General features: G+C 29.7%; 1 protein-coding gene across 3 annotated transcripts; it reads right to left on the reverse strand.

Annotated features, from left to right (window-relative positions):
* Window positions 1-12,490: 12,490 nt before the first annotated feature.
* On the reverse strand, window positions 12,491-26,242 carry LOC119613947 (uncharacterized protein DDB_G0288805-like). Of its 3 annotated transcripts, none has more exons than XM_037970021.1 (2): window positions 26,006-26,242; window positions 12,491-14,274 (listed from the first exon to the last, which is right to left on the reverse strand). In XM_037970021.1, exon 2 carries the CDS (start codon window positions 13,315-13,317, stop codon window positions 12,631-12,633), a length of 687 nt encoding a protein of 228 aa, XP_037825949.1. In that variant the 5' UTR covers window positions 13,318-14,274; window positions 26,006-26,242; the 3' UTR covers window positions 12,491-12,630. The 3 variants fall into 3 exon arrangements, with proteins under 3 accessions (XP_037825949.1, XP_037825948.1, XP_037825950.1); XM_037970020.1 differs by having other exon boundaries at window positions 25,653-26,242; XM_037970022.1 differs by having other exon boundaries at window positions 26,126-26,143.
* Window positions 26,243-26,455: the final 213 nt, after the last annotated feature.

The raw sequence follows: 26,455 nt of genomic DNA on the forward strand, positions 1-26,455 counted from the left end.
CCCAGATAGAATGTTTTGGTCAAGCGGAACATTAGACCAAATACTTGTAGAAATCCGCAGCTATACGGATGCCTCTACATTGGGGGACAAAGTGGGCCTGGGGTTCTATATTGAAGACCCTAAAACAGAAATATACCACCGTTTACCTAATAACAACACTAGCTTCCAGGCAAAAGTTCATAAATTAACGGAATGCATAAATTGGATTAGAATAAATACGGAGCCCAGAGATTTTAACATATTTACCGATAGCCCAAAGGCAATTAGGATGATATCAGATGATAAGGTAGAATCTAAGACCGTATTCGATTGAAAAATGTTCTTACCGAAATAGCGAATGTATTAGCTTTAAAGGGAGGTAGTTAACCTGACGAACGCAAAACTATTTGACACAACGAGAAGAGAATTAGAAATATGGGTGAGAGAAATCCATAAGACCCTTTTGAATAATGAAATGGCGGGTAGTGCCACAAAGATCCTATGAGGTTAGGGTAACCTTAAGATTAGGACTAGAAGCCTCCTAAAAATGAGCAAGTCTGAGGTTGCAGGATTACGGGCACAGCATTAAAAATTGGACGAGCGTATTCAGATGAATGTCGAGCATGTAGAGAGGATAGTGAAACTCTGGAGCACTCTGGAGCATTGTCAGGCTTTCGCCGAAATTAGATGCAAATATCTTGAGAGTGATATTATTTCGGATATAACATCTCTCACGACCACTGATTGGAAAATTCTTATGAATTACGTCTAGGAAACTGAGTTTCTGAACATCGGGCGATAATACATTCAGAGAATACCGTATAAGGTCTTCGTTTTTATCAACAAGCATTTTTATTTGTACCTGGGGAATAACTTTTTCAACCAATTTGTGTTTTATATCTTTCTGAAATTTATATTATAATTCCTTTACAATACAGCGTAAAATAAATTACACTAGTTAACAAATTAATACATTTTGTTTGCTCATGGAATGAAACATATATTCTTAAAAAGGGCTATGTCCGAGAGTTAACTAATAATTTTTATTTTTTTCCTATACGTCAAAATTTTGAAATAAAGACTTAAAACTTTACAGCTATTAAGGCACCAATGAACATTATGCTATCAGCCTATAGTTAAACTACATAAAGAATAATTCTAGAGGGTAACGAACCAAAATCCCAACTTCATTTTTTGAAACACTCTAACACATATACCTTTCTCTCGAAGGTGAAGGGAATAGAAACCCAGCGAAAACTTACATTGAATTAAGGGGTTAAAATGCTATTAAAACAATATTATTTTTTTCATTTCTGTTAAAAACAAAGTTCGAAAACAATATGCCAAGGCTAAAAAGTAAGTGCTTATATAATATATTATTTATAAGTCACTACAAAACTTCTTCTAAATAATGCAGACGGTATGTAGTAGTCATTGAAAAGTTTTTGCTGGGAGTACAATGAAGTTTCTTTCTTGATTTGGAAAAAAAATTCCAGACAAATAAATATTTTCTGCCTGAAACGCTTGAGCAGTATTTGCGATTGGTCACACAAATAACGAAAAGATATTTGATAAGCTGAATAAAATACATAAATGATCATATTTGTAAGCCAATTAAGGAGCAATAGTAAAGATTTATGTACATATATGGAAATATGATCAAATTTATTTATAAACCTTTTTCAAAAAGACACAATGGGAAAAAGTTTCACATATACATGTGCGTATGTATATAATCTGTATTAAATTAATTTCAGCTGTAATTTTGTGTGTCAAATACTTATGTTTCTTTGCATTACAAATATTTATACAATTAAGTAGGTTTGTTTGTATATGAGTTTAAGGATATTATTTACCATTACAACTACTTAAACGTACCAATAGAAGTTCATAAGAATAAAATGTGTATGTAGAATATCAGACACAAAAAAAAGGAAACAGGAAAAAACGAAGCGAATAAAGTACACAAATAGAAAAATATAAATAAATATAAGTGTTACAAACGAAAAAAAAAAGAAGAGAAAAGAAAATAGAAGTAGTAGTAGTAGAGTGGTAACTGCTTAAAAATAAGGAATATTATGTTAACTATATATTCAGTTTCTTTTTTATATTTTTATTTATTTTTCTAGTAAACAAAACATATGGATGAATGAATAGAAAAACAGACAGACGTACTGAAACATACACATGAACACATTTACATGTATTCATACAGAAACATGCACACGAGTTAATGTGTACATGAAAAGCTTGTTAAAGGATGCTCAAAGGCTCAAGTAACATAAAAATAAATTGTAACACACATATGCACATAACGCCATAGGTATGTATGTGAATAATCATGTGTGTGTATTTGTATTTATACAAACTCTGACTTATACATCAACACAGTAACACTTACATATTTACATACACATGTGGGCAATGAATTAGATGTGAAATTGCCCTAATAACTCACGAAATGTCTGTTCGTCCTTCTATGTGACCATGTAAACTTGGACCATTTTAGGCAGAAAATCTTTCGTTAGCAATTTGCTTGCAAAAATTACAAAATCCTATATAAATGTGTTATTAAAAAAAACTTCTCTTTATTGAAGACTGAAGAGCTCTATCCAAATTGAGCCCAAGGCCAATATAGAACCTCCTTAAACTTATAGCTGCTGGAACTCATGACCGATCATATTTTCTCACCTGTTTCGGTAATCTCTCTAGTATAATTTTGAAATAAACAAATAAAACTTCACACTTATTTTCCTGCTCACATGTGTATACACAAAAATATGCATACAAATTTTGTTTTAATACTAAAGAAAGGAAAACACAAACATTCTAAATATTTGTATGTATTTGTAAATATAAGAGAGAGAGAGTCAGACAAACGCTAACATATGCACCAGACATGGAAAATTGCTATTTTGAATGATCACTTTTAAGAGAAGTATGCGTTTTTAGGATCAGAAGTACTTTTCGGTGTCTTTACCCCATCCGGTTTTTTCAATTTAGAGGACTTTAAAAGACGTTGAATATAGGTTTAGACTTCGGAAATAAACTATTTAGTATTTTAGTAAATTCTAATATTTTACTAAGAGTACCGAAGATATGCCTATCACTACTGGTCTAATGACTATGCTCTATGAATTAGTCTATTTAGTGCATGTATTGACTATTCAATGGACTGGTCTGTGAACTAATCTATTGATCCAAAGTAATCATATTATGGTTTAAAAAGATCATATTATACTTTAAAATAATCGTATTATGGGTGAATGTAATCATATTATGATCCGACATTCTTCTACCGAAGTAATCATATTATGATCCAAAGTCATCATATTCTGTTATATTAATTCAAAGTAATCATATTATAATCAGAAATTCTACTAAATAAATTTATTTATGCGATCATAATATGATTACCTTGAATCATAGTATGTTTACATTGGAATACTTTGGATTAATTTGGATCATAATATGATTACTTTGAATCATTATATGATTATTTTAAGCCACAATATGATTACATATGTTTGCTATGATGATATTTGGTTATAACAAGATGTTATAAGATCTAATTATGATTGATTGGAAATATTTGGATTAATACATTGACTAATCTTTGAACTGGTTTATTGACCAGTCTCTGAACTGCACTTTTTTGTTTTTGACGAAAAGTACTTATAAAATTGCAATAGTACTGAAGTATACCTTCCCTGATATGCACACAGGCATACATACATATATTCGCTTACCCAAACACTAACATACTGACACAAGCTTACATTTAATCCAGTAGTCTGTTCCTGCTTCTTTATATTGGGTTATTTGTTCCAAAAGTAGGTTTGTTTGCTCTCAATATATGTATGTGTATAGCAGGGAGAAAGTAATATTTAGTGGCAACATTGACGGGCGGCAATTCTATTCTATATATGGCGGTAGCATATCGTACTGTGCTGTGGCATTCAACTGGAATGATTGAAAACTTAACTAAAACCCAGTAAAGCGTATATTCCGAAAAAAAAAAATCACACAGAACTGAATACATTGAAAAGAGAAAAATGTTTAAACATACATAGTAAAATACAAATAAAATCCAGATTCAGTTAAGCACAAAATTTTTATTGATTTTGTTAAAACAATATTCCAATTTTCTGTTGTTGCTACTGCTGCTGCTGCGCTTCTGTAGTTGTTGCTATTGCTTGGCTCTGTAAACAATTTATTTTTGGAAATTTAACAAAATTTTCGTTAAAAGTATTTAAACTTTCAACACAAAGAGAAAAAAAGTTTTTCAAGTTTTTTTTTTTAACAAAAAGAAAATGTTTTTATCTGTTAACTAGATTTTCATTGTGAAAGGGAGGCTTCAACTGCATATACTAAATATTTATAAAGAAATATGCTTAATTTTACAAAAAAGTTAGTGGGTAAATTGAAAAGTTTTTTTTTTGCCATTTTAAATATTTTAAAAAGAAACTGATTAGGTTCTATTCTGCATTAAATTTTAAGCTCTTATTGTTACTATGATAAGTACAATATGAAAAGTATAATATTTAAAAACCTATTTTTTACTTATTTTCTAATCATAAACGCAGATACTTTGGTTTCCAACCTCGTTAGTACTTTGGTTTTTAGTATAGATAGCATTACACTTTTTCAATACTTTTTGAATCTCATCAATGTTTGTGGCTCACGAAAATAAAACTGCTAATTCATCTTTTTTTGAATGTGATTAAAGATCAAAGTAAACCAGCAGAAAAGGTAAGTGTATGAAATCTGTTTCAAAATCTGGTAAAAATGGTGATGAAAATCAATTATGGCGAATTGAAACTGGTGAAAATAAATCCTTTGACTCTCCAATAGACTAATAGATAGAGCAGTCAGTAGATCGTTAAACTTGTACATGACTCGCATATGGATAAACTATAGATTAGATCATAGTCCATTGACCATAGGTCCATATACAAGTTGAGAAATAGGTTCATAGTCCATAAATTGGTCTATAAACTGGTCCACAGACTAGTCAACAGACTGGTTCATAGACATGGCAATTGATTGGTCAATAGAGTAGTTCACAGATTATTCAATAGGCTAGTCAATAGACTCGATGCTCTTGGGAATTGATGAGTCAATACATCAATAGACTAGTCCATAGATTGGTCTATCGATTGATCCATAAAATAGTAAATAAAACAGTTCGTAGTCTATAGACTGGTGCATAGACTAGTCAGTGGACTAGTCGACAGATTGGACTAGTAAATATATTAGTTCACAGTTTATCATGTCTAATAAACTTGTTGTTAGACTAGATAGTAAAGATGTCAGAAGACTATTCAATAGACTGACCCAACTTATACATTATACGCTTTATCAGTCAATAGATTAGTCTATAACTTGGTCCATAGACTAGTTCATAGTCAGTAGATTTTACACTGGGCAATAGACTGGTCCATAGTATTGTCTACTCATTCGCTAACAGTATAATCTATAGACTAGTCAACAAACTAGTCAATACACTGGTCTAATATATATTTCTCAGTCTTGTCCATAAAGTAGTCTAGTACATAAACTACTTAGTCCACAGACTATTATAGAACATTATAGAACAGTCCATAGACTAGTCAATGGGGGGATGGTTTCAAAAGATAGGCTAGTCAATTGATTGGTCAATAGACTAGTTAATAACAATTTATAGGTAAATTCTTGCATTTCCCACGTAATTTTGGATAAGTATAATTAATATAAGTACATCTATCTATCTATACATATAAAAGAGTAGCATTACTGACTGACTGATTCATCATCGCACAGCCCAAACGGCTGAACCTACAATCATGTAATTTTGACAGTAGATGTGTGTTTGGTTATGTAGATCCACTAAGGAGGGATTTTTGGAAATTTATACATTTAGGAGTAAAAAAGGGAAAAAACGGATAAAACAAGTTTTCTTTATTATCTTACCTAATATTAGTGATACAAGAAAAATTTTAAATGCAAATGTATCTACTCCTAAAATAAGCAGATGGGTATCTGGTACTTTTTTGAAATTCGAACTTTTAAGGGGTGAAAATGTGTAACAAATGTGATTTTGGTACCTTTTTTTGCCCTTTATAACTTTTTAACTAATAAACAAAATAACATTTTTGTAAATATTTTGAATATATCTCCCAAAATTAGGAGACACCTGTTTCGTACTTTTTTAAAATTCAGCCCTTTTTGAGTGTAAAAGGGAGAAAATTGTATTTTTGGTACTTTTTTTTAGCACATTAAGAAAACTTTTTCGATTTACTGAAGTATTAATATTTATTTACGGACTAACTCTGTAATATTAATTGAAACCAAATGTTTGCTATTTCAATGGGGAAAAAAGTACCAAAAAAGGGAAAAAACAGGAAATTTAATTTTATTCAAACTCATTGAGCCAATTTTTGTAAAATTTTAAATAGTAGTTTATTTACTCACGAAATAAACTATTGGTATATTATTTTGGAATTCGAGTACTAAGGCCTATATAGGACCAATTTCTAGTAAATTGTTTGGTAAATTTTTGAAAGCACAATTTTTCTGGAACAAATGATTGCAGATTTGAATCGTTTGAATTTTATCTGTGATATATAGATTTAAATACGGAACATTTTGTAAATTTCATTTTAAAAAAAGTATATTTCTAAGCGAAAAGGAGAACAATTGTACTATTTTTATTAGTACATTCCACTAAGGTAGAATTTATTCCGCTTTCGTTACTTTTTCTTTCTTCAAATGATACTCTGTTTTATAATATGATTTCAAAACACATGATTATTAAACATACACGGTCCTCATTGAATAAGATTTTTTAAGAGAGAACTTTTTAGTACTTTTTATCTCATAAATGGTACTTTTTGAATTTTCTAAAATATTCAACCTAGGAACATAAATTTTAACATACATGGTCTTAACTGAATAATATTCTGTTAGTGGGTACTCTTTGGTAATTTTCCATTCTTCAAATGGTACCTTTTAGTTTCTCTATAATGGTTAACCGGAACACATGACACACGGTACTTATTAAATGAGAATTCATTGAGAGATATTTTTGTACTTTTTCGTTTTTCCGATGGTACTTTTTGATATTTTTACGATATTGAACATAGAAATATAAAATTTAAAATATAGGGACCTTAGTGAATGAGGATCTACTGAAAGGGACTTTTGGTACTTTTTCATTCATCAAATTATATTTTTGAATTGTCTATAATATTGAACGCAGAAACAATATTTAATCTCTACTTTTAATTTATTTCAAATGTTTGCTCTTGCTACCATATACATAATAATACTTTGTCTCTTTATCTACTTAGTTCAGTAAATATACGCTTAACCCCTCTTAAGTTATCCTCATTTGAACTTGCCACAGTTTTTGTTTTAACAAACATCAAATGAAGTGGGGGGGGGGGGGGTAGTTATTTTAGTTAAATCTTTGGTTTAGATTATTTTTTGCAAGTGCTGCTTTTAATACTAGTAAACTCCATTTTGGTTTAGTACGTTGTATACTCATGTGTAAGTGTATGTCTATTTCGTTTTACTCCTTTATTTAATAGTTTTTATCTTTTCAGTTGGATTTTTATTATATACCTTTTTTAATTTCCTTGAGGCCTTGGCAAAGTTGCATTTGAACTTTTGTGTTTTGTTTACTGTTGTTGTTTCTTAGTTTTCAATATTGTTTCTCAGACATGTCAATTGAAATTTATATCAATTGCAGAACATGCAATTGCATCCTACTTATATATTTTCTATATTCTTGCAGGAAGATTAACTAGAAAAGAAAAAGGAACAAGGAATTGTACTACCTGGCTTTTAGGTTGGTGTGATAGAAAGAGATAAACAATAAAATTTATTTTCTTTTGAAATGTGGTACAGCTATTGGGAAACATTAAACTGTGTACTTGTTGAATATATGTATGTTATTTAGTTGAGTGTGTTTAAATGTATAAATATTTGTTCCAAGAAACAGATATCTATAAAGCAAATTGGAAAAACATCAGCTACACATCCGGTTTTTAAGTATATAATGATTTGAAAACAAGTATGCAATGGTTGGTCATACTTACGTATGATATGATACCAGTATCTCCACTATTTTGAAACGATCTATTTTGCAGATTCGGTTCATAGTTAGATATAGCACAGAAATGGAAAATCGAAATTTTCAAATAGTCCTAACTTATAACAAAAATAGTACTTTTTTAGGTCGCAAAGTACTAAAATAATTTTCAGCTGGACAAGATAGACTAGACTATAGACCAGACAGAATATAGACTGGTATATAGACTACACTATAGACTAGACTATAGAATAGACTATAGAATAGACTATAGACTAGACTATAGACTAGACTATAGACTAGACTATAGACTAGACTATAGACTAGACTATAGACTAGACTATAGACTAGACTATAGACTAGACTATAGACTAGACTATAGACTAGACTATAGACTAGACTATATACTAGACTATAGACTAGACTATAGACTAGACTATAGACTAGACTATAGACTAGACTATAGACTAGACTATAGACTAGACTATAGACTAGACTATAGACTAGACTATAGACTAGACTGTCTCTAAATAACAGTTGGGTATAATAAATTTGGGTTTGATTGATGACATTTTCTTACTTGTTAAATTTAAAATAATTTAATCTGAAAGCTGTTGATTTGCGCCACAGCATCGCTATATGTTTTTAATCCCTAACCATACAACATATAGAAATTTTCCATAATTGTAAATATTGTTTTTGCAGGAGCTGTTGTCATGGTTTGTTACTGACATTGTTGCATATTCAGTAGTTTTTTTGTTTTTCTACTCTTTTTATTAAAAAAAAAGTACAAAATATATGGCATACAAATAAAAACTCAATTATAAAAACATTTTGCCACAATTTATGATTGAAAAATATCACCAGCATTTATGTAACAACATTTTATTAAAAATAATCATATGCATTCCTAGGACTCTGGGGCAAACAATAATAGAATAATAATATTTCTTATTATTTTTATTTAAACGTGGTTTTTAATTGATTTTAATTTAAAGCCTGCAAAAAAACAAACAAGGAAAGATATTAAAAAAATAATTCCCTTTATTGACAGCAGCAAAATCATTTAGCATTTAACTAATAAATTGAAAATATTTATAAAAATTATGTTATTATTAATGTTATAATAAAACTTTTATAGTTGTTGTTGCTGCTATTGTTATTTTAACTATATTATTAATTACTTATCAAAGGACTAAGGATAATAATTTTAAAATTGTTTTGTATATGTGTGAATATTTGAATATTAAGCGGAAAAAATGAACCACAAATAAATAAATGAATGCTACAACGACAGCAGGCAATTACTTTAATTACATTTAACAGCAAATTTTATTGTAGTTATTGTTGTACTTTATGTTTCTCTATTAATAACAGTGACAGTTTATGACAGATAGGACATGCAAAAAAATCGACCAAACGAAACTGGATATTAAAATTTAATATCGTTTTAATAAAATTTAAAGTGTAAGCGCATTTGCATAAACATATAATAAAAATTTAATTGACAATTTATAAGGCCATGAAGGAAAATAATTTTGAACTGCAAATTGTTAAAAAGTTTAAATATTTTATTAGTTAAATTGTTAATCCGATAAACATGCAGTTACACAAGAAGAAAATGAAATATGTTATAAATATGTAATAATAAAGAAAAATTTCAGAAGTAGGAGTTGTGATAATTAAATATACCAAAGATATCTGTTATCTTAATTATAATATCAGAAAGTTATCCTGTTGAACTTTAGATATAAAAATAAAACAGAAGGAAAATATTCTGTAATAATTTGTCCAATCTAAACTAAGAGATAATTAACAACTACGAAGACCCCAAATTTAAAACCTAAACTCGACTTCCTCTAACTAACGAACTAACTAACTAACTAACTAACTAACTAACTAACTAACTAACACTAACTAACTAACTAACTAACTAACTAACTAACTAACTAACTAACTAACTAACTAACTAACTAACTAACTAACTAACTAACTAACTAACTAACTAACTAACTAACTAACTAACTAACTAACTAACTAACTAACTAACTAACTAACTAACTAACTAACTAACTAACTAACTAACTAACTAACTAACTAACTAACTAACTAACTAACTAACTAACTAACTAACTAACTAACTAACTAACTAACTACTAACTAACTAACTAACTAACTAACTAACTAACTAACTAACTAACTAACTAACTAACTAACTAACTAACTAACTAACTAACTAACTAACTAACTAACTAACTAACTAACTAACTAACTAACTAACTAACTAACTAACTAACTAACTAACTAACTAACTAACTAACTAACTAACTAACTAACTAACTAACTAACTAACTACTAACTAACTAACTAACTAACTAACTAACTAACTAACTAACTAACTAACTAACTAACTAACTAACTAACTAACTAACTAACTAACTAACTAACTAACTAACTAACTAACTAACTAACTAACTAACTAACTACTAACTAACTAACTAACTAACTAACTAACTAACTAACTAACTACTAACTAACTAACTAACTAACTAACTAACTAACTAACTAGCTACCTAACTAACTAACTAACTAATTAACTAACTAACTAACTAACTAACTAACTAGCTGATTTCGATGATATTCTTCTAAATTCGTTATGGTTCTGATTTTATCGAGGTTAAAGTTCATATTTTTTAATTTTTTTTCCACAAGCATTAAATTTGACATCGTATATTTTCTAAACTATTCATCCGATTTTAATCGCTTTTGTCCCCAATTAGATCCTATGTCTTGTAGTTCGACAATATTTTATTTGAATTATTACAGTTTCAACGTAAGGATGATGACATTAAACAACGTTCTGTAGTCAAGGATATCTCAAAAACAGTACCTTCCATTTTATTTAAATCTGTACGTGAGATTGCTTATAGTGTACTCAACAATATATAAAAATTTGGAATGGGACAATGAGGGGATCTCAAGTAAACCAAGTTTTAGTAAAATAATCCACATCATTTCCATACAAATTTCAAAATTTATAGTTTTGTTTGTTGATGAACACAAAAATAAATTTAAAATTTTGAAACAAAAATTAAATTGTTCATGAACAAAAAATTACAAGTTTTGAAATTTTTATGGAAATGAGTACACTATACGCAGTCTTATTTCAAGATTTAAATAAAATGAAAGGTAACTTTTTTTGAGATATCCTTGACTATAGGACGTATTTTGATGTCCATTGTCCTTACGTTAAAACTATAATATTTTGAATAAAATATTGTCAAACTACAAGGCATAGGCTTTAATTAAGAGCTAAAACCATTAAAATCGGATAAATAGTTTAGAAAATATACACTGTCAAAATTAGTGCTTATTGAAAAAAAATCTAAACCGTAATGAATTTGGAAATTTCGGAGAACGTTAAACTTCGTATTTACGCAAAGAATATGTGTACCAAGTTCCATCAAAATCGGAAAGGGTAAAGTACAAGACGTGTTCGAAAATTTATGAAATGCCCCTTAAAAATTTCCCTTTCCAAAATTTTCTATATATTCTCTTATACTTCCTTCTTTCCCCATAACTAAATAACAAAGCATTTTTAAAGATATCTGTATATAAACTTTGTCCTTACCAAATAACTACAAACCATTTTATTTTATATCCTGTTTGTAAGTCTTAATACTCATATGTGGCTGTGTGTTAATAAAAGAAATTTTATTAAAACTATAGCTTTCTTTATCTGATATTTTTACTTTTCTTGTACTATGGAGTAGCTTAATTTTAGTGTTTCATTTTCCTGTATCGTTTAAAAGAGATTGTCAGGATTTGTAAAAAAATTGCTATCACATATTAGGTTTTACAATATTGTACTGTGGCTAATGAAATTGTTAACAGATTTTTTTTTTTTCATTTGATATAAACATATTTGCTTTTTTAGTTTAAACAAATAAATGTTGAAGATTTATAAAAGATAAATTAGTTGGTATATTATAAAGACATTTTTATTAAATAATCTGTTAAGAATCGAGCATGTGGGAGAATATGATACACTACACTTGATATAACAGTAAAATATTTCATCTTAGTTTTCAAAAGACCCTAGATATATACGAGATCCAAAACGTCTTTATGTAAGTACATGACATTATTAAGTTTTTGCTGGGATAGTCATCCATGACCTTACTTCTTTAATTAATATTACGTTCTCTCCATAAATAGATTCGATAATTTAAAATTAAATTCAATAATATTTGACCCCAAAGGGAACAAAACTACAATTTAATAAAAAAACAAAAAGATTCAATAAAAACTTTGTACTTTTTTGCTGTGAACTGACATTTACTTTGCCTTTATTAAATTGAATAAATAAATAGTAGAGCAGCAAGTAAAGGAAAGAAAAGAAAAATACAAAAAAATTGCATAAATTTAGTTTTTTTTATTTGGCTTTCAATGGAAATTCCTTTACGACGCCCACAAAAAAGTGGTAAACTGTGAAGAGATAAATAAAGATTTCCTCTGGTCATGTGTTACACAAACAACAGGGAATAAATTTGGAAATTGTTTAAAATTTCTTTCAATTAACTTAAATCACATCTGATGTTATATATAGTAAAATCATTGAAATACCAACTTACCGTACTTCCTTCATAATCGCTGGTTAACAATTGTATATCGATTTCTATATCAAGGTTTCCCTTTGAACTGGCTGTTGACGTAATTAATTGAAGAGGCAAATGATCGACCATTAAACCATCAACCAGTGAATTATTGTTGTTGTTGCTAAAGCCGCTGCCACTGCCTCCAATCAGAGTGCTGTTGACATTGTGTAGGCTTCCTACAAAATGTCTTTGGGTCATATTTAGTGCCGGCGCTAAGAAGGATATGGAAGAATTATAATTGCTGACACCGAGGGTGCTGTTATTATCAGTGATGCTGTTGTTGTTGTTGTTGCTGTTGGTATTATGATATAATATTGTATTAATATTGGTATTACCATTGGCAATGGCGGTGCTGTTTCCGGCCGTATAACTACTATGATAGGGATGTGCATATGCTGATGACGATAGGGAGGAATGTTGGCTCTCGGCCATATAGGTAGCCAAAGCACCTGTTGTTCCTGCCACCGCCAATGCAGCCACCCTTGTTACCGAGTTATTTAAAGCAGCCACAACTTTTAAAGTTGAGGCCGTTATTGAGGCTAAAGCGGCCAATGTTGAGCTGCTACTGCTGCGGCTGCTGCTTGTGTAAAAGTTAGAGGAGGTCATTTTTTGTTTTACTTGTTTGAACTTTTTTTTTACACTTTGCTTGTTATTTTTTTCGTTTAATTTTCCTTGTTTTTGTTTTATAACACTAAGGAATTGAATTTATTTATAGCACTGGGTTAAATTTATTTGCCAAAGTGTACAGCACTTTTAACATTCAAGTCGTTAGTGTAGAAAAGTTGAAAACAAATGTTTGGAGGGCTTAAAAACTGCAAGAATTTTAATTGCAAAATAATTGCTTGCACTTTTGTAGGAGAAAAAGAAAATTGTTAGACTTAATGAAAAGGACTATAAAACAAGGAAGGTAAGAAATAAGAAATGAAAGATGTTTATTTAACAACTGTACTTTTAATTTATTGGCACTTATTTCTAGTAAAATCACAAACAAGTATTTAAAGGTTTTTTTATTATTTATCAATGTTTTTTTTTAAGTTTAACTAATTTTCTATTTTTGTTCAATTTTAACACATAATTTAATCACTAGTTGTTTATTTCACATTTTTTCTTACATTTTTTGTAATTAAACGGAAATAGTTCATTTGAAATAGTTTTCGTTTTTAGTTTTTTTTTTTTAAATAAATATTTGTTCGTTTTTTCAGTTTTTCTTTATCAAAAACGGAAATTGCAAATTTTAACGGGTTTCACAAACATTTTATTTCTCATTCATTTATATTTTTCTATTATTTTTCACTTTTTATTATTTTTATGTTTGTGTTTTTATTCGCTGCTTTATACATTTGTTAAATATTTAGTTTGTTTGTATTATTAGTTATTTGCTGTTATTTGTGTCATGCTATATTGCATATTTATTTGGTTTATTTCATTTAGCTTGTTTTTCTTCCATTTTTTTTCAAATTCTTCTTCATGTTTAACTTCCTGTTGACCGACAAGTTCTTGTAGTGCTGTTGTTTATTATAGCAGTAAGATTTTGTATGTATGCGTTTTTATGTTATTTTAGGGCTGCAATGAGAAATATTGAAAAAATTTGAAATTTTTTTTATTATAGTGTTTTTTTAAGGGATTTATGACTAAAAATGAAAAAATATTTTTATTTAGGGTCAGTGTAGTTTGTTAATTAAATTTTTTAATAGCATAGCAATGTTTTCGTCAATAAAAGGGTAGAGTGTTAGCATTTAATATTTAGAAATATCATATACATGAATTCGTTTTTTTGTAAATAAAACATAGTAAAGTCTTCTACATATGGAAATATGTATATGGAAGTTCGATTTTGCAACTGATTTATAGATTAAGGTATCCCTTGAATCACATTTTTGTAGGAATATCTCATGCGTATTAATGTACTAAATACAAATCGTTGCTAGTTCTACCCTTATTAATTTATATACAGTTTAATATTTGATGGGGATTTTGTGTCGGAAAAATAATTTTCGAAATCCTGCTTAATTAACTAGTTCTAGACCGGCACACGGTGGTTTAGACATTTTTATATACTAAACCACTTTAGTGGTGAGCTATCGATTTAGCTATTTAATTTTGAATATAATTCAATGAAATTTCGGTCATTTGAGTCTATTGTCCCAGGGATTAAACCTATTGAAAATGGTTGAAGATCGGTACATTATTTCACCTAGCCCTCACACAACTGAACCTGCCTACTTAAAACCTAGAAACGGCTAGTCGATAGTATGGTTAAAAGCAAGAAAAGATCAGTGGAAACAGCGTTAATCGAAGTAGGTGAATCCTTCGATAGCATACAGATACACTGGCGGTATGCATTGAAATCGAAGGCGCATTCAATAACATGCACACTGATACTGTTATCCACACCTTAGACCAGTTTTATGTTGACCGTGCGCTCTGTTACTGGATCAGCTACGTACTAAGGAACATATTAAAAAGCACAACAATGATAAAAATTTCTAACCTGTTTTCTGGGCAAGAAGATACCGGTGATAGACAGAGTTAGGTACTTTACCGGAAATTAAAATGGAGACACCACATAGAGGATAGGCACATTGGGGCGATATGTAGGAGAACTATAGGCTTTAGTCCTACTATAACACATTGGCTTTTGAAAAGTGTAATTAGACCAATCCTAGCTTATGCTTCAGTAATCAGGTGGACTTCTTTGAACAAAAAGTGTAATATCAAACAACTACAGGGAGTTCAGTGTACATGCTGCTTGTGTATAAGTGGTGTCATGTGTTCTACGTCGACCAAGGCTCTGGAAACGTTGGTATTCTACCTAATGAAACATAATTATTAGGTGGCACTTACAGACGAACGGCTCATAACTTTAGGAAAACTGGACAAAAGCGGTTATAGGACACTCCATCAATTGGCCTAATCATCGGTAATCAATGGACGTGTCCGATCGATATATTAGAAGCTTTGAAACACTGATCTCAGATAGAATGTTTTGGTCATGCGGAACATTAGACCAAATACCATTAGTTGCTATACAGAAACAGAAATATACCACCGTTTTACCGAAGTCCGAGCAATAACGGAATGCGTAAATTGTATTCGAAGAAATATGGCGCCAATAGGGCTTAACATATTTACCCATATCCAGATGGCAATTAGCGCGATATGAGGTGATAAAGTTAAATCTAAGACGGTATTGGAATATAAAAAAGCTTTAACTACACCACTCGGGTGAAGTCGACAATGAAAGGGCGAATGTAAAGGGAAGGGAGTTCGACGATCGCAAAACCATTCGACGCAACGAAGGCTGAATTAAAAATATGGATGAGAGAATTCCATAATGCCTCTTGGAATAATGAAACCAAAAAGATCCTATGGGGTGACTCTGATGAGAGCAAGATTAGAAATATCCTCATAATTAGCAAGTCGTATTCTGATTGGACACACAGGTTTAAGGACACAACTAAATTGGACATGCGGATTCAGATGAATATTGAGCATGTGGAGAGGATAGTGAAACTCTGGAGCACTCTCTTTGCCACTGTCAGTCTTTCGTCTAAGTTAGATCCAAATATCAAACAAATTTTATATGATCTGGGTAAGCGTGTAAATAAAATTTGGCACATTTGGAACGAAATTTTGTTTTGAGTAAAGGCATTTTATGATGGGCATCTTATATGGGGGTAGAATCAATTATGGACCGATCCTTTTAATATCTGAAAAGATATTAGTATCTATAAAACATGTTTATATCAATTTCGTTGATATAATAGAATTTTTAATTAAATTATGAACTTTAAAGTAATTTTCTGAGAGGAACCTTTTATGGGGTGGTGGGGCCGAATTATGGGCCGATCTATAAAATTTGGTAGAGAGTATTTAGTTTAACGAAAACTTGTTTACGTCAAATTTAATTGCTTTACTATAATTTTACAGCAAGTTATAAGCGTTATTGCCATTTTCTAAAGGGACCTTATATAGGGGGTAGGATCAATTTTGGACCGATCATTATAAAATTTGGTAGAAAGATTTATATTCCTCTAAAACTTAATTATGTTAAATTTTGTTGATTTGCAGGAATTTTGAAGCAAGTTTTGGACTTTAAAGTAATTTTCTGAGAGGAACCCTATATGGGGGGTATTCCATAAAATTTGGCAGAGACAGTTTAGTTCCACTAAAACTTGTTTATGTCGAATTTCGTTGCTTTGCTATCATTTTAAAGCAAGTTATGACCGTTAAAGTCGTTTTCTTAGAAGAACTTTATATGGGGGGATGTGTAGGGTCAATTATGGACCAATCCTAATAGAGATTTTTGGTTCATATAAGACTTGTTTATGTGGAATTTCATTAACATACAAAGGTTTTTAAACCAGCGTTGACTACTTACACTGTCTTTCGGGGGGCCACTTGTATGGGAGCTATGCGAAAACATAAACCGATATGGCCCATTTTCAATACCAAACATACTGCATGAATAAAAAATATTTGTACAAAATTTCAGCTCCTTAGCTCGAACTCATTCGGACTCCATCGTGCTTTCAACAAACAGACAGACGGACGGACGGAAAAGGCTAGATCGTCTTAGAATTTAATAAGGACCCAGAATATGTATACTTTTGTTTGTCTATGACCAATATTTCGTGTTCTAATAAGAGATCCTTTTTGTCTATCTATCCTTTTATTTATATATCTTTTAAAGTTTAATCTCAAAGTCATTATATTTACAATGATACCAAATACTTGTCTAAAATAATTGCATATTCTACGGAATTTTATCTTTAAAACACTGAAATCGAATGAAAAATAACTATGTTAAACATTTTTCCAATTCCAACGAAAAGCACTGGTTCTAAAACTGTTCAATAGAACTAATAATGTATGAGCTCAATAACGCTTATATTTTTGCTAAAATTTCTCAATAACTTTTAATGGCAAATATTTTATCTGAAAAAAAGTATTTTTGTCAGAAATTTCATATTTGTCTATTCATAAACTTACTTTGGTTAAAAATTCCTAGGATTTACCATTCATAATTATGTACGTTTAAAAATTATTTTACAATTAATTTACAATTATAAATTCTTCCTTGACATAACTAATAAAATTTTCTATATGTATATCTACATATTTCATAAATTTTTCCCTCTAAATACATATTTTTAACTTTTTGAAATATATATTTTTATTTCCATTTAAAAATATAGTTCAGTAGGGAATTTACTGAAAAACAAAAACACATAGAAAAAATTTTTTTCTGTTATTGCTTTTACTGACATTTAGGTAACATGTTTTTGAAAATAAAATAACTATCAAAAAATCCACATTAAAGTTTAGTTTTCCATAAAGTTTAATTAAAATCTATGTAGGTTGATGGTTGAAAATAAATTTAGAGTATAACTGCAGTTGATATAAAATATTGTGGCATACTTTTGGGATACAAATTAAACTATTTAAAACTGCATTATTTAAATCTTGTTTAACAGTAAATCATTTAACATATGCAGACGTAATAACCATTGAATTTCAGAAAAAAATCTGTTGTTCAGAAAACTTTTTAATGGTAAATAAAAATGTAACATCTTATAATAAAAATGCTACTTGTTTGTCTTAAGTACATATTCATATGTAAACTTTTATTTGGTAAATCCCACAGATTTAATGCAACCTTGAATATTTAGCTACTTTAGCAATTTAGTTAAAAGTAAAGCTGTACATATGTTTAAAATACTTATTTTTCTTAACATTTAAACTTTAGCCATAAAATGTTTGTTAAATGTATATAATTCTGTAAGTACCCACAAGTCAAATATTATAGAAAATGGCTACCATGGAAATATAAATGACAGTTTATGTTTGTGTAAAAATATTGGTGAAACATTCATTTAAATTCAGAAATAAAAATAACGATGTGAATGCCAACAACATTTAAAAAGTAAAAATATGTTTTTTTCTTTTATTTAACATAAGCTTCCTAAAAAAAACATAAGAAACTTTATTAATTTACAAATAAGAGTTGTTGTGTACTTCTTGACAATTTAAATTTTTTAAAAAAGAACTTCAAAAGGAAATATTGTTGGAACTTAATAAATCTGACAAATATTCTAAGAAAAATAACAAATAAACATTTTAGATATTTATTCAGTACTAGCTTTACCCGGTGTAATTCTCTAACCTATAAACAATAAACATAAATTCTATAGTAAGTCTGTGGGTCTTTTCAATATATTCAATATATATGAATGCCACTGCTTGATAAAAGACCAAGAAAACCCATGTCTTCCAGTCAAAGTCATGTATTTTATGCTCATTTTCATTTTCTAAGGCTCGTATCTTGCAAACCGTTCGGCAAAGTTGTAGCTATTATCATAAAGGAGAAAACTTTGGAACATATCAAATCAAAAACATTTCATCTTCAAGATTAAAAACGCAAAAAACTTTAAAAAATTCGATTTTTTAGTGTAAAAAACATATTTCAGGTGCTGCCCTAAGTTAGGCGTATACGTAATATTTGTAATATCAATAAATCTTTAACACGTATACGTACAGGTGTCGTTAACAAAATCAATTAAATTTCACCATGTTAAACTTTACACTTTTTTTGCAAAAATGACACAAATGAGGCAAATCTTTGCGGCCCATAAAAAGTGAATGTCTTTGGGCAATACTGGAAGACACTGGTCTTTTTTTGTTTTGGTCTTTTATTACGTAGTGGTGTCCTTATATGATAATATTTCCATAACATAAAAATTATTGTAAATTCTTAGTGTATCTGCAAAATCCTAGCAATAAAAAAAATTATGAAAACATTATTATTTTCCTTCAATCAGGACACTGCGCGTTAAATTTTATGTTTCTAGTTTCAATATAAAAGAAAACCAAAAAAGTATTAGCTGAAGAACAAAAAAAGTCACATTTTATAGATTCAGTTTCATATTTCTAAGTTCAATATTATAGTATACTCAAAAGTACCAGTTAAAAAACGAAAAAGTACCAGAAAATATCCCATTATAAATGTACATTTGGTCAATTTAATAAAGTAAAATTTCCCGTTTTCCCCCTTTTTGGTACTCTTTATACCCTATACCACTATAGTGGGGAGGTTATTATGCGTTTATGCTGATGTTTGTAACACCCAAAAATATGTCCGTCTGTCCGGCCGTACGGACGTCCATCTGTCTGTCCGTCTACCTGTGTGTCCATGTAAACGTTGTTCGCACTCTACAGGTTGGAATTTTCATGATAATTTGATGAAATTTGGCACATACTCTTTGATCCAAGGACGAAGCCTATTATATGGTTATCCTCGGAAACTCAAGTGGCCCATGGTGATTTCCTTCAAGATAATAGAATAAATGGAGGTGGGTTTCGAGAGAAATTCAACAAAGGCATTTAAATAGCCATTCCACTTTGAAATAATTTTGCCAGCATGATTGGCATGACAATTATGTGGGATTCCCAATGATGTAGTGGAAATAAGAGCCTGACAATTGATACAGGTTCCAAGTTAAATACCAAGTTAAATATCATCATCAAACAGGTACGATTTCGAACAACATCCGTCAAAGTTCCAGGAAATATGTATGTACTATAACTAGATGGAATTTGATATAGTTATAGACTGAAATAATACATATAAAGAAATATTCTGGGACACATCAGGTGATAACATATAACAACACGCCAGACCTTTTGTGAAATCTCCGAGGATGTCGTATGATGTGTATGATACAATAGAGTACATTTTGAGACACTGTCTTAGAATACACTGCCTTAGTCTTAAATGGTAAGAAGTTGGTTCCACGATGGACTGAAGAATGAAGCTTTTACATACGGAACCAGTTAGGCTTTTGCAAGGAAATCAATTTAGTAGGATTTCAATCGGAGAATTTGCAATGTCCCAATTTAACTTTATCACGAAACACAGCTTCATAATTCACTATATTTAAGAAAATGTTGACGGCTTTTTCAGAATTTTGCATAATTTTTGTTTAAAATATTCCCTATTTTTACAATATTATTCAATGCGAAAGCTAAATAACAAGTGATTTAATTTAACACGTTCGTTCGCATTTATGATTGTAGGTTCGAAATAGAGAAATCAATTTTTATATGAAAAAGTAAAAAAGTTTTACGATATCATTCGACTTAGCTTTCCAATAGAAATAACAATTTCATTCGATAAAAGTAGTTTAACCAAAATATGTTTTCATTCTACTACAATAAGAAAGAAAGCTTAATTTCGATATTGTGAAACAGGCTATAAATGTTCTTCTATTACTTCAAAAATAGCCAAAACTTGGATTTATATAATACTTGTTTCCGATATATTTAAGCGAAAAACTAATTTTCTTTACATGGGAGCAAGGGGTAAATATGGACCGATCCCGTTACAATTTTATGATTAGATTTATATTTATACAATATTTATTTGTGCTGAAATTCATATATTAGTGTTTATATGTGAATTTTGGACATTCAACTCATTTTCTGAAGGGAATTTTATATGGGAGCTAGGGTCACATGCAGCCCGATCTTTATATAAGACATAATGATACTACTGCTTTTTGTAATGATCCTATTCCCCTTCAGAAAATGACTTGATGGACAAAATTCACACACTGCCCCCATATAAACCCTGTTTTAGAAAATAAAATCGCAAAAAGAGATACAATTTTCACCCCTTAAACGCCCGAATATCCATAAACATCTAAACTCGTATTTTATTTTTTTTTTTTTTGATAACTCAAAATTTTTTTGTATGTTGACTCCTTGGGGTGCAAAAAAGTACCAAAATACAGTTTTAATGACGATAAGCTTTAAACTGTTTTTGCATCTATCCTAGTTTAGGAGATATTAGACTACTGAATTTAGCTTTTTTTCTTTTTTTTTTTATCCCCTAAACATAAAAATTTTCATAAATACCATTTTTGGTTTTGTATGGATTTAAATTTATATAAATCAACTCTTTGTAAACGGTAGTGATGACATTTGTGACTTTAGTGTCACGAAGACTATCGACAAATAACTGTTTCTACAATTTAACTCATCTGAGAGCAACAAATTAAGGTCATACTGCGTTAAGAGGTTACGATGGAGTAAATTTGAGTTAGAGATATGTCATGACAATTTAATAGGCAATGGAACAAGAATAGGTGTACAATAAAAAATATTGCGTGATCTTAATATTTTTACAACTTTTATAATAAAATCATTGCCACGTGTTATAATTTTCATGAATAAAAATTTTCACAAAAATGCAAAAATTTAATTTTCTAACATGCAAAATATACATCGTGGTCTATAAATATTTTAAATGATTCATATTTTGCGATCTGGTAAAAATTTGTATAATCACTGTTAAAAAGGAAGAGGGTTATTTTTATTTTGTCATTCCGTTTGTAACACACCGAAATACTGGTCGCATATTCTGGGACCTTATTAAATTCTAACACGATCTAGAGTCCGTATTTTGAAAGTAATATTAAAAATCTGCAATATCGCTCCACGATTTCATCTAGCCCCCGGAATACAGTTTAAATAGTCATTAATAAGTTAATTATGAGGCAATTTTGATAAAATTTGGCACAAGCTTTTTTATCCACCCAGAAATTATACTGTGATCTATGGCGGATATCGGACCATGATTAACCCTACCCCCTATATAAGCTCCCATTCTTTGTTTGCCCTTTTTTAATTATCTAAGAAATTTTCAAGAAAATGTACAACATTTTCATACTCTATTTTTTTATACCCACCATCAAAAAAGATGGGGGTATATTGATTTTGTCATTCTGTTTGAAACACATCGAAATATTCGCCATAGACCCACAAAAATATATATATTCTGGGTCCTTATTAAAAAGACGATCTAGCCATGTCCGTATGTCTGTTGAAAAACGATAGAGTCCGAACGGAATGAGCTAGAGGGAGAAATTTTCCAGAAGTATTCTCTATAGATAAGGTTTGTTTGGTATTGAAAATGGACCAAATCGGTCCACGTTTTCGGATAGCTCCCATACAAGTGGACCCCCGAAAAACAGCCTTAACGGGCATATATGTTGTAAAAGTGTAACTATAGCGATGATATTCAACATAAATAAGTTCTATATCAGCCAAAAGCTCCCTGCCAAATTTTATGAAAATGGGTCCATAATTGACCCTGCCCGTCATATAAGGTCGGGCAGGGTCAGCGATGAAATTTGACATAACTAAGTTACTTTCAAGCCAAAACCTCTCTACCAGTTTTTATGTGGATCGGTCCATAATTGACCCTACCCCCCATATAAGGTCCCCTTCAGAAAATTACTTTAACGCTCATTACTGACTTAAAAATACGAGTACAGCGATGAAATTTGACATAATAAAATCTCTTATAAACCAAAATCTCTCCACCGAATTTTATGTGGATCGATCCATAAATGACCCTACCCCCCATAAAGGTTCCATTCAGAAAACGACTTTAACGCTCATTATTGGATTCGAAATACAAGTAAAGCGATGAAATTTCACATAAGTAAGTCTTTTACGAGCCAAGATCTCTCTACCAAATTTTGTGTGGATCGGTTCATAGGGTAGGTTATGAACACTCATATAAGATCACATTCAGAAAATGACTGTCATTAATGGATTCAAAATACAAGTAAACCGATGAAATTCGATACACATAAGTTCTATACGAGTTAAAATCTCTCTACCAAACTTAGTGCGGATCGGTCCACAATTGACCCTACCCCCCTTATAAGGTCCCCTTCAGAAAAGTACTTTAACGAATATTTCTGGCTTAAAAATACGTTTACAGTTGTGAATTTTGATATAAGAGACTTTTATAGAAACTTAAATCTTCCTACCGAATTTCATGCGGAAAATGTCGGTAATTTACCCTACCCGCCCATATAAGCCTACCTCCAGAAAATTACTTTAGCACTAATTACTGACATAAAAATGTGTGTACAGCGATGTTATTCGGTGTAAACATGTTTATATGAACCAAAATGGGTCTAACAAATTGTATGAAAAACGGTCTGTTATTTGATGAGTGATTATGATTTTAGGGGAGCATTCCTTTTATGGACGTTTTGATGGTGGGTATATGAGATTCGGCACAGCCGAATATATCCCTCTTACTTGTTATAAATTTAAAAAAAGGTTTCTTAGATAAAAACTAAAATTTTTTTCTGATATGTTTCAAAACTTTTTTGGAAACTGCTGAATTTCTGATAACAAATTTTAAACTTTCTATCTATTTTAGCATTTTTAGTAATCCCGATATGAAATCAGATAAATTTTTTTTTAGCAGTAAACGAATATTTTGTTAGTTGTGGCATCTTTCTAATACCTATTCAAACTTATTTAATAAATAAATAATATTTATAGATAACAAAATATATTTATGGAAAATTTCATTCTCCATAGTTTTTCTCATTTTGGGCAATATTGCGACCTACAACAGAAAAACTGACAGACAGACAGTCATTCATATCAACAATAAATTTTAGTATTTAGTATTAAGATTTAATTGTTAGACCCAAGATGGTGTGGTCAATATTTAAATATGAACCGATCCCGATAAAATATTGTGATTAGATTTATATTTATATAATATTTATTTGGGCTGAAATTCATAGCGATATTAGTATTTATATGTGAATTTTGGACATTCAAGTCATTTTCTGAAGGGGATCTTAATGAAATTTGGCAAGGTCATCAAGGCTTGTATAAAACTTATTTTTGCCACTTTTTATCGAGATACAGGTATATTTAACATAATTATGAGCTCAAAGGACCTTTTCGGGGGGTTCTGTTGTATGGGGGCTAGGTGAAATAATGGGTCGATTTTAACCATTTTCAATAGGCTTCGTTCTTGGACAAAAAAAAAAACAAATTCCATCCAATTATGTTGAAAATTGCGACTTGCACCTTGCGCACAAGGTTTACATGGACAGCCAGCCAGCCAGACGGACGGAATCGACTCAGAAAATGATTATAAGCCGATTGGTACACTTTAAGGCGGGTGTAGAACGAATATTTATCTGTGTTACAAACATCAGCACAAATCCAATATACTCTCCCCACTAAAGTGGTGTAGGGTATAAGAAGTCATATCAATATGTGTCTAATAACACAGGCCAACAAATTGTTAATCCAGAGACCAAGGTATACTTTACTTTAAGATAGAGCATCGCTAAATCTGAATCTGGCCTCGGAATATCTCCATCGTGTCATAAAAACTGAAAAATCCCCGTATTTTAGTTATATTTGAGACATAATAAGAGCGCGAAGACATCTTTGTGGATAAAATCTGTCTTGCCTAGCATTTCGCCCTTGATCTATGACAAAATTATTTTCCTCAATTTGTTAGCAATTTTTTAAATGAAGGTGACTTTCTGCTTCTAAGAGGAAATAAGAACACGATATCTATGAAATAAGAACACGATATCTCTGAGGCTACATACAGATTTATCGATACTAAATATTTCAGGAATATATACTTACGTCTCTGGGTTTTGACATTTTTTTTTTAATTTTTTTTTTTTTGGCCTCTGTAATTTGTCTAGCTATCTTATGCAGAATATTAACTGAATCAAAAAATACGTTAATATTAATTTCATAATACCACTAATTACTTTCGATTTGTAGCCACTTTGAACACCTCTTAAACTATGTTTCACCACAAAAGCCTTATTCACACATTTAATTTAATTGATAATTACGAATTTGAAAGGTTCATTAACTTTTCCAATTATAAAACCCAACTAATAATTTTCGAAACAAAACAATATAAAAATGTTTATGTTTTTGCTATAATTTTTTTTATACTCATTGTTTCATTGCAAATAACAGTAATTAACACTTTATCGTATTGCATAAGTTAAGGAGTGAATATTAACAAAAAAAAAAAAAAAACGCACACTAAAAACAATAGTTTTTGTTTTGTACATATTATTTACCTTTGTTTATAGTTGTTCAAAAATGTTGCATGCAATTGCTTTTTATGTAATTTTTTTATAATTTATGTAAAAAACATACAACACACGCAAAAAAACTCTAGGTATATGAATCTGCCATATAATACAAAAAATATCGACACAAAAACCAAATAAAAATTCAACTTTTTGTGAAACTAGAATTACATGGTGTTGACACGCAAAACTTTAATAGCATAACATAAACAGGAAATATGCAACCGATATGGCAGGGTTTTTAAACTGAATATAAGTAAAAATTTTTTATGTTTTTTTTTTAGTTTTCTTACTTATGGTCAGAATTGTTAAAATATGCAAGAAAATCGAAATGAAATTACTATTTTTTTGTTGTTGAAGAATTTCACATTTTCATATTCATTCAAATATATTTTGCTCTAAATTTAATAATTTTTTGGTTTTCTTAGCCGACGGCTTTAAGGACACACATCATGACATACTTTTAGCTTGAATATAATTAAAATTTTTAATTTTCTTATAAGTTAGCATAATTTTTATTATAATTTTTATTTAACTGTTCACATTTTTCCAACACTTTTTGAAACAAATTTTTTTTATTTTTTTATCTTTAAGTTTCAGTTTTATTTTTAATTAATTTTTTTTTTTAGTTTTTATTTTTTAAATTAAAATATTTATTTTTAATTCATCCGTTATTTATGTTTATTATTATCCATTTTGTCTTTTTGTTTTTTTTTTGTTTTCTCTTGATGAATTTTGTTTTTAAAACCGTACAAGATGAAAGCTTAATGTTGACTAAACATGCAGCAGCT

The sequence above is a fragment of the Lucilia sericata genome, unplaced genomic scaffold (genome assembly GCF_015586225.1).
Source record: "Lucilia sericata isolate MDLA Ls3-8-SP2 unplaced genomic scaffold, ASM1558622v1 Contig002460F_arrow, whole genome shotgun sequence".
NCBI classification, from domain to species: domain Eukaryota; kingdom Metazoa; phylum Arthropoda; class Insecta; order Diptera; family Calliphoridae; genus Lucilia; species Lucilia sericata.